Source organism: Chanodichthys erythropterus, chromosome 10 (assembly GCF_024489055.1).
Source record: "Chanodichthys erythropterus isolate Z2021 chromosome 10, ASM2448905v1, whole genome shotgun sequence".
NCBI classification, from domain to species: domain Eukaryota; kingdom Metazoa; phylum Chordata; class Actinopteri; order Cypriniformes; family Xenocyprididae; genus Chanodichthys; species Chanodichthys erythropterus.
In genome coordinates, this window is record NC_090230.1 from 39,226,945 (window position 1) to 39,238,577 (window position 11,633).

Below are 11,633 nucleotides of genomic sequence, written 5' to 3' on the forward strand. Positions count from 1 at the left end.
AAAGACCTTCCGAGAGTGGAGGTCTGCAGTGGGCGGTGTTTATTAATGTGTTAGTTCTCAGAGTCAGCCATTGAAATCGTCTCTCATGATGAAATGTCAAACACGATGTGAGTTTTGATTGCTTAGCGTTAAATGTCACAGAAACTGAGCTAAGGTTCACCTCATGTTTCTTCTCAAACTTGGAAAGGCAGCATTTGCTCAAAATTAGCATTGGAGTGATGTTAATTTGCTTTTGAAACTGAACATTTGCTTCGTATGTTTCATGTGAGAAACAAGCAACGTCCTCTCTTGCCATTCCATCATGTACCACCCCTTTAAAATGTCTTGAGCATCTCCTATTTGGAGTTAGCAAGCTCCTCCCCCTTTGAGATCCTGAGTATCAGGAGCTTCTTACTGGTGGAAGGTTATTAAATTCCCAGCACAGACTGGCTCACTCAGGGTATCTCTCAGCACAAGAGCTCACTGGAAGCAGGTAAGCAGCTCTTCTTCTATCAGCTACTTGTAGCTATGAATGATTTTTTTTTTTTTTTTGGCCTGAGCAGCATTTGCCTGGAAAATAATTAGACAATAAGTCATCTGTGGCTAAAATGTCTAAATATTTAATGCAAATTGACATAGCACACGTACATCTCGGAGACGTCTATTTAATGTTTACGCCTTTTTTTTAGAGTGTTTGCTCATCTGCGATACATCTACGTTTCCTTTCAGATGTCAAATAGACGTTTAGAAGATGTCTTTAAGATGTTTATGATTTAGAAAGTATGTAAAACTGACATCTTAAAGATGTCTATTAGTTGTTTGTAAACAGCAGATGCTTTCCAGATGAAGTGATCTTTAACAGACATCTTGCAGACGTACGTGTGCTATCTGGGTTCCAAAACACTTTTAATTCTAAAGGTCGGAAAGGAGGATGAAAATGGTCTTATAAAACTAAATCATGGCTTTTATATTATGTAGCATTTAAATGCACCGAGATATTCTTGAGGTTCACCGTGAATTGATGAACCTCAGCTGCAAGCTACAAGATCAGATAACTAATGGTCAAGGTCTTATGAATTTATTTTTTCATCTCTAAAATAAAATACCTTTCATTTACTTGAAATGTTATATTGTGTATATATGCATTGCATTTGTATTTAATTGCATATATATAATGCATTCTTTCCCATTTTAACTTGGTTAGGTGCTAGAGTTTGTCTCATTCTCTCTTCTTCTGTGTAGGGTCTCTTTTGGGTCACCGGTTCAGCCCAGCTAGCTTGATCTCAGTGTGTTGAGTGACACCGCCAGCATGACCAAAACCACTGGGGAGAAGCCGCGGTCACGCAATCGCTTGCAGCAGTTCCGTGAGAGAATTCAACTGCGTTCCCTAAAGGCGAGGAAGAAAGTGGAAGACATCAGTAAAGATGACGTGAAGACCTTTCTGAGAAGAAATGCTTTTGTGCTGTTCACCGTTGGAGCGGTGGTTTTTGGTCAGTGCACCTGGTTTATTAAAATTACATTCATTCAGAGAATGAAAGTTTGTTCTAACCATCTAAAGAAGCCATCTAACCTGAAGTTAGTGTCTTGGTCAAGGACACGCATCTACAACTACTTCAGATCTTTAATCTCCATACCACACCACCAGTTTGCTGTAAAGTTTAGAAGCCTTTTGACAATGGATGGCTTTTGATAAATGGCAGAAAAGAGTTTTTGACAGATCTGTGCATCTGAAATGTTTTTATATTATTTTTTCAGGTATCGCGCTGGGATTTGCTCTGAGGTCGTACAAGATGTCATACAGGGAAGTGAAGTATTTCTCCTTTCCTGGTGAACTATTGATGCGTATGCTGCAGATGCTAGTGCTTCCCCTTTTAATCTCAAGTTTGATTACAGGTATGATATTTTGATTTTTTTGACATGCGACAGTTCAACCTCAGGTTTTAAATCAAATGTTAAAGCAACAAAATAAAAATACTTTATGCAAAAACAGGAAACGTAAATTTAAGTTCGAACTCTTAATGAAAAGTATACAAGTAAAAATGGGGCGGTCCTAAGATCCTCAGTAGCTTCTCATTGGGTCTGAGCTGATGGGACCCGCCCATAAAAATGTTGTCCCCCCCCAGGCTCTGTGAATTTTATTGACAAACCTGGTTATAAGGAAAAGGGCAAATCACTGAAGTGAGGACATAGTAATGCAAAGACATTAATAGGATGAGAACGTGAGAACGATTCGGAAATGTGGGAGTGGCTGGACTTTTTAAGTAATTCTATAGGATGTGAAAGAGAAAAGGGATGAAAAGAGGAAGGAAATTAGTGTCCAATTAATGCCAACGCAAAGAAAAAAGCAGCTCAGTAATTAATTGGCTATGGAATTCAAGTCACTGAATATGCATGAGAATTAGAGACAGAAAAAAAGTTAAAGTTTAAGGAAAAACAATAAGGTTTGTTATTGTTGTGGAGGAATAGGCGCATATATCTCCTATCAAACAATCAAAATTAGCATCTTTTAGGAATGGGAAACAGGTGTTACATCTGTGCCTCTGTGAAATATTTCTGGTTTGTAGACAGTGACCTCTTTGTGCTTCTATTAAAAGTGACAGTGAGAATGAGGCAGAGGTTAATAACAAGTTCAGCCCCACCCACCCCTGCTGCTTCACATACACAGTTTCTACCCAACAAAATATTTTTAGCTTGGCATTACTAGAAAGAGTTGTTATATAAAAGTATCTAGATTTTTAGTTGTTTTTGCCTATTTCAAAGGGTTAGTTCACCAAAAAATGAAAATTCTGGCATTAATTGGCTTGATGGCTAAGTGAGGCCAGCAAGATACTGAACACTTTCAGATGCCCAGAAAGTTACTGAAGACATATTTAAAACAGTTCATGTGACTACAGTGGTTCAACCTTAATGTTATGAAACGACGAGAATACATTTTGTGCGCTTTTCAACAATATCTAGTGATGGCTGATTTCAAAACACTGCTTCATGTAGCTTTACGAATCTTTTGTTTTGAATCAGTGGTTCGGATCGCGTATCAAACCGCGAACAATTGAAATTTCGAAAAAATTTATGACATAACAAAGCCTTGTTTACTGAAATCACGTGACTTTGGTGCTGCGAACCACTGATTCAAAACAAAAGATTCGTAAAAAGCTTTGAATGTCATCTTAAGGCCCCCTTGGTTGAGAACCATTGCTTTATACTCTTTCTTGAAGGGCTAGACTGAGGCCTATGAAAACTCTAATTGTTTAATAATAATAATAGATGTATTTTAATTTAAATAATAATATCTGAATAATAATAATTTAATTTAAATAATAATAAAATTATATTTGAATAATAATTATTATTATTAATAATTAAGTTGTTTAATTATTATGAATAATATTATTTTTATTTTTATTTTAATTAAACTATTTTTTGGGCATTTTATTTGGTAATTGTGTCACACCCTTCAGAACTGCACAACATGAGTCCTTTAGTTTGATACAAGTGCATTGTGAGACTGTTTGCTGTTGCCCTGGAGATAAAGAGAGGGTGGCATGATCGCTGAAACACAGGCAGGTGGAGGAATTTCCCAGGCTTGTTCGAGATGGAGAGAGATGAGCGAATGCCATTTAAGAGAGAGAGAAGTATGGTTGAGAGAGAGTCAGAGTGTGAACAGAGGAAATTGTGAAATGAGAGGCTAAACTTAAAAGGCTCTGGAGTTTAAAAGATTCTGGAGTTTGGGCCCCCAGGAGGACGAGAGGCCTAAACAATGGCTGCTTTCTCTTTCTGGTCTGGGGATCAGGACTGCAGAAAGGACACTGACTCATTCAAAATCCTAACCTTAATTTGTTTTGGCAAGTCAAAGTCATTTTGCCTAAGAAAACTGACTTCTACAGAGATTTCAATTAATCCTAAGACTTTCACAAACTAGTCCTTTTCAGCTAAATTAAGATGAAAACAATTTTTTGTTATTCACCACCACCATTCTACATGATTTTTGTATCAAAATCTTGGTTCAAGACCTGTTTTTTGTTGTTGTTGTTTTTTCAGCAGGGATTTTACAGGGAAGTATATGTATTGGAATGTGATTTAGTTTCATTCTCATGGAAGAAAATGCTAAATTCTAATTCATTCTGTCTAGGCATGGCAGCACTGGACAGTCGTGCCTCTGGAAAGATGGGCATGCGTGCCGTCATATACTATATGACCACCACTTTCATCGCAGTGTTTATCGGCATCATTATGGTTCTGATTATCCACCCGGGCAAAGGCTCAAGGGATGAATTCACCAAACAGCAGAAGATCGAGAATATCAGCCCAGCTGATGCCTTCCTGGACCTCATCAGGTAACTGGACAGGTGTAGCCCATCAGTTACTCCAAAATACTGATATTAAACAATTTTACAACTTTATTCAACACATATGCTCTTTTTGCAGAAACATGTTTCCACCTAATTTGGTTCAAGCCTGCACTCAACAGGTAAGAATGTTTTTCCCTTCATCCTATCACTCAAAATTTCTCATAAACAATTATTAAATATTAGCTGTTTGCATGCTGTAACGTTCGATTACTGTAATAGTGATATGAAGGAGATGATTAGAAACACCCAGTCTTTAATATAATGGCAAACTCAGGAGAATAACAACAACATTAAACGCAGACAATGACTAAACTGAACAGGGAATACATATGCAGGGGATAATCAGGAACTAAATAAGATACAACTAATGATAATTAATCACAGGAACAAACAGGAAGATAACCGAAACTAAACAGAGCAGGAAAACATGAACTAAACGAAACAGAACAGAATATCAAAATAAGAGTCCATACCCGTGACACATGCATTATGAAATTAGAAATGGCCAATTTTCTTGCCTAAAATGACCTTTATCACTAAAATAATATTAAAAAGAGATCATTAGTAATTTAATTTAAGATATAATTTAAAGGATTTGTTCACCCAAAAATGAAAATTATCCCGTAATTTACTCACCCTCAAGCAATTCTAGGAGTATATGACTTTCTTCTTTCAGTCAAACACAGTCTGAGTCTCATTCTTATAGATTTTTGAAGTCCCAAAAAAGCACATCCATCCATCCATAAAAGTAATCCATATGGCTTCAGGGGGTCAATAATGGCATTCTGAAGCAAAGCGATGCATTTTGTAAGAAAAATATCCATATTTATAACTTTATTTATAACCCTTTAAGTGAATACTAAAGAGGAAGATAATTAATATACACTAACATCTGAATGAAAAATTAATGATATAACATCTAAATAAAAAAAAACATATCTATTACACTGTCACACAATGTTGTTTCTAGGCAAAAAATGTTATATCATTGTTTATATAAATCATATAAATACTTTATATAAATGTGTGTGTATATATATATATATATATATATATATATATATATATATATATATATATATATATATATATATATATATATATATATATAAAAATTAAACATAAATGTAAATAATACATTTTCATATAACTAAATTTTGAATTCTTGAAAAAAAAAAAAATTAAAATGTACTCACCAACAAATGTGAATCATATTTTTGATGGGTGATAAAAAGTCTCATAATGCTGCCATGCCCGAGAAAATGATTTTTATTGGGTTATTATAATTTTTTTTCTGAATTATTAACCACTTTATTGCCAATTAGGTATTGTCAAAAAATTAAGACCCATATTCATATAGATAGACTCTATTGTACACTGTAAAAAATGACCGTGATTTTAACAGTAAAAGACTGTAAAAATGCTGCGGTGAAAAACTGTCAATTGGTTTACAGAAAGTTTCCGTACTATATACGGTGAATAACTGTAAGAGATCTAACGGTACATTTAATGTCATTTTACGGTAAAATACCGTTAAATTCACAGTTTTTGGAAGTGAAAAATAACAATTCATTGTAAAAATTTACAGTGAAAAACCGTAAATTGACATTCCCACAATTCCCTGCGTGACACTTCACATTTGATATATTTTCGTTGAAATAACTCTGTTTCTTCTTAGTTTTTCTCATTTTTTTTAATCAGTTATGTACATTAGGGTTTTATGTTACATCTAATGTTGTTAAATTAATGTTTATTGCATTTTTAAAATTTCATGCATGTTACCATGATGGTGTTTAGTGTGTGTGTGAATGACACTGTGTGCACCTTCTATATATTAGTATTGTCCTCCTCAGCTGGTGGAAAATCTGCTTGTGATGAACTTTGATTCATCATGTGACTCTTATCACCACTGTGTTTTGTGACTATCAGTGTATTATAAAGGTACAAAACAGATATTAGTACTTCATTATGTTAACATTATATCAGTTAATGAAATACGTTATTTTACTGTAAATTTAACAGATTTTTTTTTTTACGTTGCTACTGTATTTTTTACGGTAAAGTTCTGGCAACCACAGCTGCCGGTTTTTTACCGTAAATTTTACTGGGATATTTTTTACAGTGATATATAATGTTGTGTGGTTAAATATGTTCAGGAGACCGTTTGAAGTGAAGTTCTATGTTTCCCTGTTCAGCAGGAAATCAATTCATCATTAGACTTGATGAGGCTTGATGACATCTCAAAGGACAGAAATTTATAATTTATCATTCTTGGATCAAAACGTTTTTTTTTTTTTTTTCAGGGAGTTGTACAAATATTGCTTACAAGTTTGACAATGTTTCATTTTTCCTGCTGCTGGCCCAAGCATGTAAGGAATAGACATTTAGCATTTTGAGAATCTGGCTTGAGTTGGACCCACAGCTGTGCTTGGACCATCTGAAAGCTTTGGCAGAGCTGTGATGGTGCCACAGTTGGGTATAATAGGACAGAAATGGCCACACAATGACACTGAAGAGCCTGACAGTGGCTCACAGTATGTCCGGACACACTCCACAGGGACACCCTGTAGTCAAGCAGATCTAAAAAATAACATATTTCAGACATATTGAAAAGTGATTTTCTCTAAATCATGGCTGTGGAATGTTTCTAGCAATTCAAATCCCTAAATCAAAATGGATCATATGAAATTGATTCTTAAATCAGATTGATTCTTGCTCATTTTTAAAACTAGTTCCCTTCTTCTCTTTTTCCTCTGGTAGTTCAAGACCCAATATGGCAAGAGGGTCATTCAAGTGAAGGTGATTGTGAACGATTCTATATTCAACCTTACTAACGCCACCCAGGAGATTGCCCAAGAGGAAGTGATTCCTCTCCCAGGTGCCACCAACGGGGTTAATGCCCTCGGTCTGGTGGTGTTTTCAATGTGCTTCGGCTTGATCATTGGGAATATGAAGGAACAGGGACAGGCTCTCAGAGACTTCTTCGACTCCCTCAACGAGGCCATCATGCGACTTGTTGCTATTATTATGTGGTGAGTGATCCCGGACACACAAACTTTTGAGTTAAAAAAAAAAAAAAAAAAAAAACGTGTTTAAAAAGTAAACTCATTTTAAAACTGTGTTAATGTAGCCTAGGGCAGGCTTTATAATGCTCGTTCCTTATTTGAAACATATTAGTTTACAATAAACCTCAAGAGGGAGCATAACATTTCATCAAGTGTTCCTTAACTGCTAGCATTAGATTTAACTTAGAATTTTGCCATCACATTTTTAGCTCTTTAATCTAAAATTATATTATATTATATTATATTATATTATATTATATTATATTATATTATATTATATTATATTATATTATATTATATTATATTATATTATATTATATTATATTATATTATATTATTCAAAAGTGTGGGATCAGTAATTTTTTTATATAAAAAAATACTTTTATTCAGCAAAATGCATTAAAATTGATCAAAAGTGACTGTAAAGACATTTGTAATGTTACAAAAGATTTTTGTTTTAAATAAACGCTGTTCTGTTGAACTTTTTATTCATCAAAGAAATGTATGACTGGTTCCACAAAAATATCAAGCAGCACAACTGTTTTCAACACTGATCCTATATATAATCCTATATATATAATAAGAAATGTTTCCTGAACACTAAATCAGCATATTAGAATGATTTCTGAAGTATCTTGTGACACTGAAGTCTGGAGTAATGATGCTGAAAATTCAGTTTTTGCTGTTTTGTTAAAATTACATTTTATTACTGTTTTCACTATATTATTAATCAAATAAATGCAGCATTGGTGAGCATAAGCCATATTAACTATTATCATTTTAAATGCATAAATATTTATTTGAATTTATTGGTATTTATTTGTTTAATGGAGTAGTAATGTATTGGAAAGTGTAGCTTATTAGGAGGCTTAACAAAAATCAACTTTGTTGCTTGTCATGTAAGAAACTTACAATAAGACATTCATAATAATTCATCACAGAAACACCTCATAATAACTTTCACCTAATTCTAGAATTAGATGAATTTCCTCTATGTCTGGACAGAAATGTGCCCTGTGCTCTAAATTTGTATGACCCTTTTTCATGACCTCCTTTTCATCAGCATGTGTAACTCATTGACATTTTAGGAAACCTTATTAACAAGTGACTCTTCTTGAAGCAGATCCATCCCTGATGTTTAATCGGTTTCCTTTCCACCGTTATAGTTTGGAAGTTTAGTTTAAAATAAATCAGAAATAACAAAACTGAAACTTTTGTAACTCAGAATTAGGCTTGCTTTGGTAGTTGGTTCAGCCGCAACACCGGTTACATCACTTTCCCACCATGGCACCACCCCCACTGTCGTTTTTTTTTTAATATAGTAATAAAAATCATTTAATTCTGTTAGAGATACTACAATTACGCTACAATTAAAAACTGAATGCATCTGCTCAATTCAGCATTAGTCGAACAAGAATCCTTGCACAGATCAGCAGCAGGAGTCAGATTTCACTTCACCCATTTCACCTCTCTCCTGACTGACAAGACAATGGCGGAAGATTTGGTTTTAAAGCGAAATGTAAATGCACCTATTTAAGCAAGTTTGTCATTGTACCGTTTTGTTGTTGTGTTTTTCGTTAGGAATTATAATGAACCCACCATTCAAGCAATCGATGTCCCCGAATTGCGCACGGGCCTTCATAATGGTGCGTGTCCACTGGTGCAGAGCAAAACGAGCATTTTTAGTTCATTTCTTTGGAAGTTGAGCTTCCATAGGAATGAATTGAAAACTCTCGCTCTGCACCAGTGGAAAAACTCCAGTGTTCCCCGCCCTCCCCCGGTGATACCGTTATTGTCGGTGTTGTCACATGTTGATTAACGGGTGGGAAAATTTCCTCATCCCTACTCAGAATGAATGGTGCTAAATGAGTGCACTGTGTCTTTAAACGCTATATCCTGTTCCCAGGTACGCACCTATTGGTATCCTCTTTCTGATTGCTGGAAAAATCGTGGAGATGGATGACATCACTGAGATGGGTGGTCAGCTCGGCATGTATACGGTTACTGTGATAATCGGCCTCATGATACATGGCATGATCGTTCTACCGACTTTGTACTTCGTCATCACCCGAAAAAACCCTTTCGTCTTCATCACGGGTTTGCTGCAGGCCCTCATCACGGCTCTCGGCACCTCTTCCAGGTAGATCCGACAACGTCAAGCTGCCGAAATCAGTAATATTGTGCTATCATTTCAATATTTTTTTTTTTTACATTTTTCGTCCCCCAGCTCTGCCACTCTTCCGGTTACCTTCAAATGCCTGGAAGAGAACAACAACGTCGACAAACGCGTGACTCGATTCGTGCTGCCCGTTGGAGCCACGATCAACATGGATGGAACAGCACTGTATGAAGCCCTGGCAGCCATCTTTATCGCCCAGGTTAACAACATGGAAATGAACTTTGGGCAGATCATAACAATTAGGTCAGATTTTTTAAATCTAAATAATTTTATACATAAAATGTTTGAAATATAAAATGTGATTGATATTCTCTTGAATAATACAGCATCACAGCCACTGCTGCAAGTATCGGAGCAGCCGGAATCCCCCAGGCTGGTCTGGTCACAATGGTGATTGTGCTGACCTCTGTCGGACTGCCAACCGATGACATCACCCTCATCATTGCAGTTGATTGGTTCCTGTGAGTGACCTCTTGTAGAATCGTGATTTGATTTGGTTTGAAAGGGAATAACAATGCGAAAAATATATTCATTGAAGAATTTTGTGAAAATGACTGCGTTTGGCACTTTATCTGGTCTCTTATTTGGGACTCCCTTCATTTTTTTCCATTATCAACCCAGGTGACACACTTTGATACGTTCCCATGAGACTTGCTCCATTTTTTTCATGCATTTCATGTAATTCAATTGGTTTTAACATAGAAACGTAATTAGGTTGGCCAAATTAATCATTCCAGATAGATCCCCTTTCCCACAAGTTACACAGCTAAAAGAGACTCTTTTTAAACTAGGATGAAAACTGAGCTGAAAGTAGGAAACTTTTTGACAACTAATCAAGTATGGCTGATATTTATTGTCTCAGGGTGAAATACACGGATTGATTCTTCATTTTCTGTTTTACTTACTTTTTTGTTGCACTTACAGGGATCGACTGCGCACAACAACTAACGTCCTGGGAGATTCTATAGGAGCTGGAATCATAGAGTTCCTGTCCAAAGATGAGCTTCAGAGCGGCGATGTGGAATTGGGGAGCTCTGTGCTGGAGGAGAACGAAGTGAAGAAACCTTATCAGATGATCCCTCAGGAGAACGACTATGACAATGAGAAACCACCACGTGACAGCGAGACTAAGATGTAGAAGGCTGCATATTCAATGCCCAACCAAGGATTTTTTGTGTGTTTGTGTCTGTATATGTACAGTGGCCCCAAAAAATATATATGAACACTTAAGATACACTTAGAAATGTAAGAATTGAATTGCATTATATAAGAAAATATCAACCTAAATGCATTTATTTGAAAGAAATATTGCACAAGCATGCTATTCAAGCAAAACAAAAAGTATTTGGACCCTTTCTGGTTGTGGAACGGAGAATTATATTTGTAATTAGGGAAATGAACTACACATGATTTCATACGTTCACTAACAATAACAGGGAACGTTCTCAGAACTTTGGTGAAGAAACATTCTTCCAATAACGTTAATAGAATGTTTGTTCAAAATGATCCGGTCTTTAATAATGTTCTCAAAAACATTGTTCATGGAACTTGGTTCATCTAATGTTTTTTAAGTGTTACTGCTTGTTCAGAGAACATTCAAAAGCAATATTCCATTGCAACATTCTGGCATGTTTGCAGAATGATAAAAAGGAATGTTTCCTTAAAAATGGGATGTTTTGAACGTTCAGACAAAAATCAGAAATAACATTTTCATAACTTAAAGGGATAGATCACTCAAAAATGAAAATTCTGTCATCATTTACTCACCCCCAAGTTGTTTCAAACATTTATGAATTTCTTTCTTCTGCTGAACACAAAAGGAAGATATTATGAAGAATATGGGTAATAAAACAGTTGATGGACTTAATACAAAAAAAAAAAAAAAAAAAAAAAAAAAAAATACTATGGAAGTAAATGGGGCTCATCAGCTGTTTGGTTACTGACATTTTTCAAAATAGTGTTTTCAGCAGTAGAAAGAAATTCATGCAGGTTTGGAACAGCTTGAGGGTTTTTTGGTGAACTACCCCTTTAATATGAACGTTCGTAAAGTGTTCTTAGAAT

The 11,633-nt window shown here is 35.3% G+C and overlaps 1 protein-coding gene across 4 annotated transcripts; it reads left to right on the forward strand.

Moving 5' to 3' along the window:
• Positions 1 to 1,288: 1,288 nt before the first annotated feature.
• Positions 1,289 to 10,710, forward strand: slc1a3b (solute carrier family 1 member 3b). Of its 4 annotated transcripts, XM_067399145.1 has the most exons (9): positions 1,289 to 1,469; positions 1,735 to 1,872; positions 4,109 to 4,313; positions 4,405 to 4,447; positions 7,089 to 7,360; positions 9,300 to 9,533; positions 9,621 to 9,815; positions 9,899 to 10,033; positions 10,497 to 10,710. In XM_067399145.1, the coding sequence occupies exons 1-9, from the start codon at positions 1,289 to 1,291 to the stop codon at positions 10,708 to 10,710; spliced, it is 1,617 nt and encodes a 538-aa protein (XP_067255246.1). The 4 variants fall into 4 exon arrangements, with proteins under 4 accessions (XP_067255246.1, XP_067255249.1, XP_067255247.1 ...); XM_067399148.1 differs by lacking the exon at positions 9,899 to 10,033; XM_067399146.1 differs by lacking the exon at positions 1,735 to 1,872.
• Positions 10,711 to 11,633: the final 923 nt, after the last annotated feature.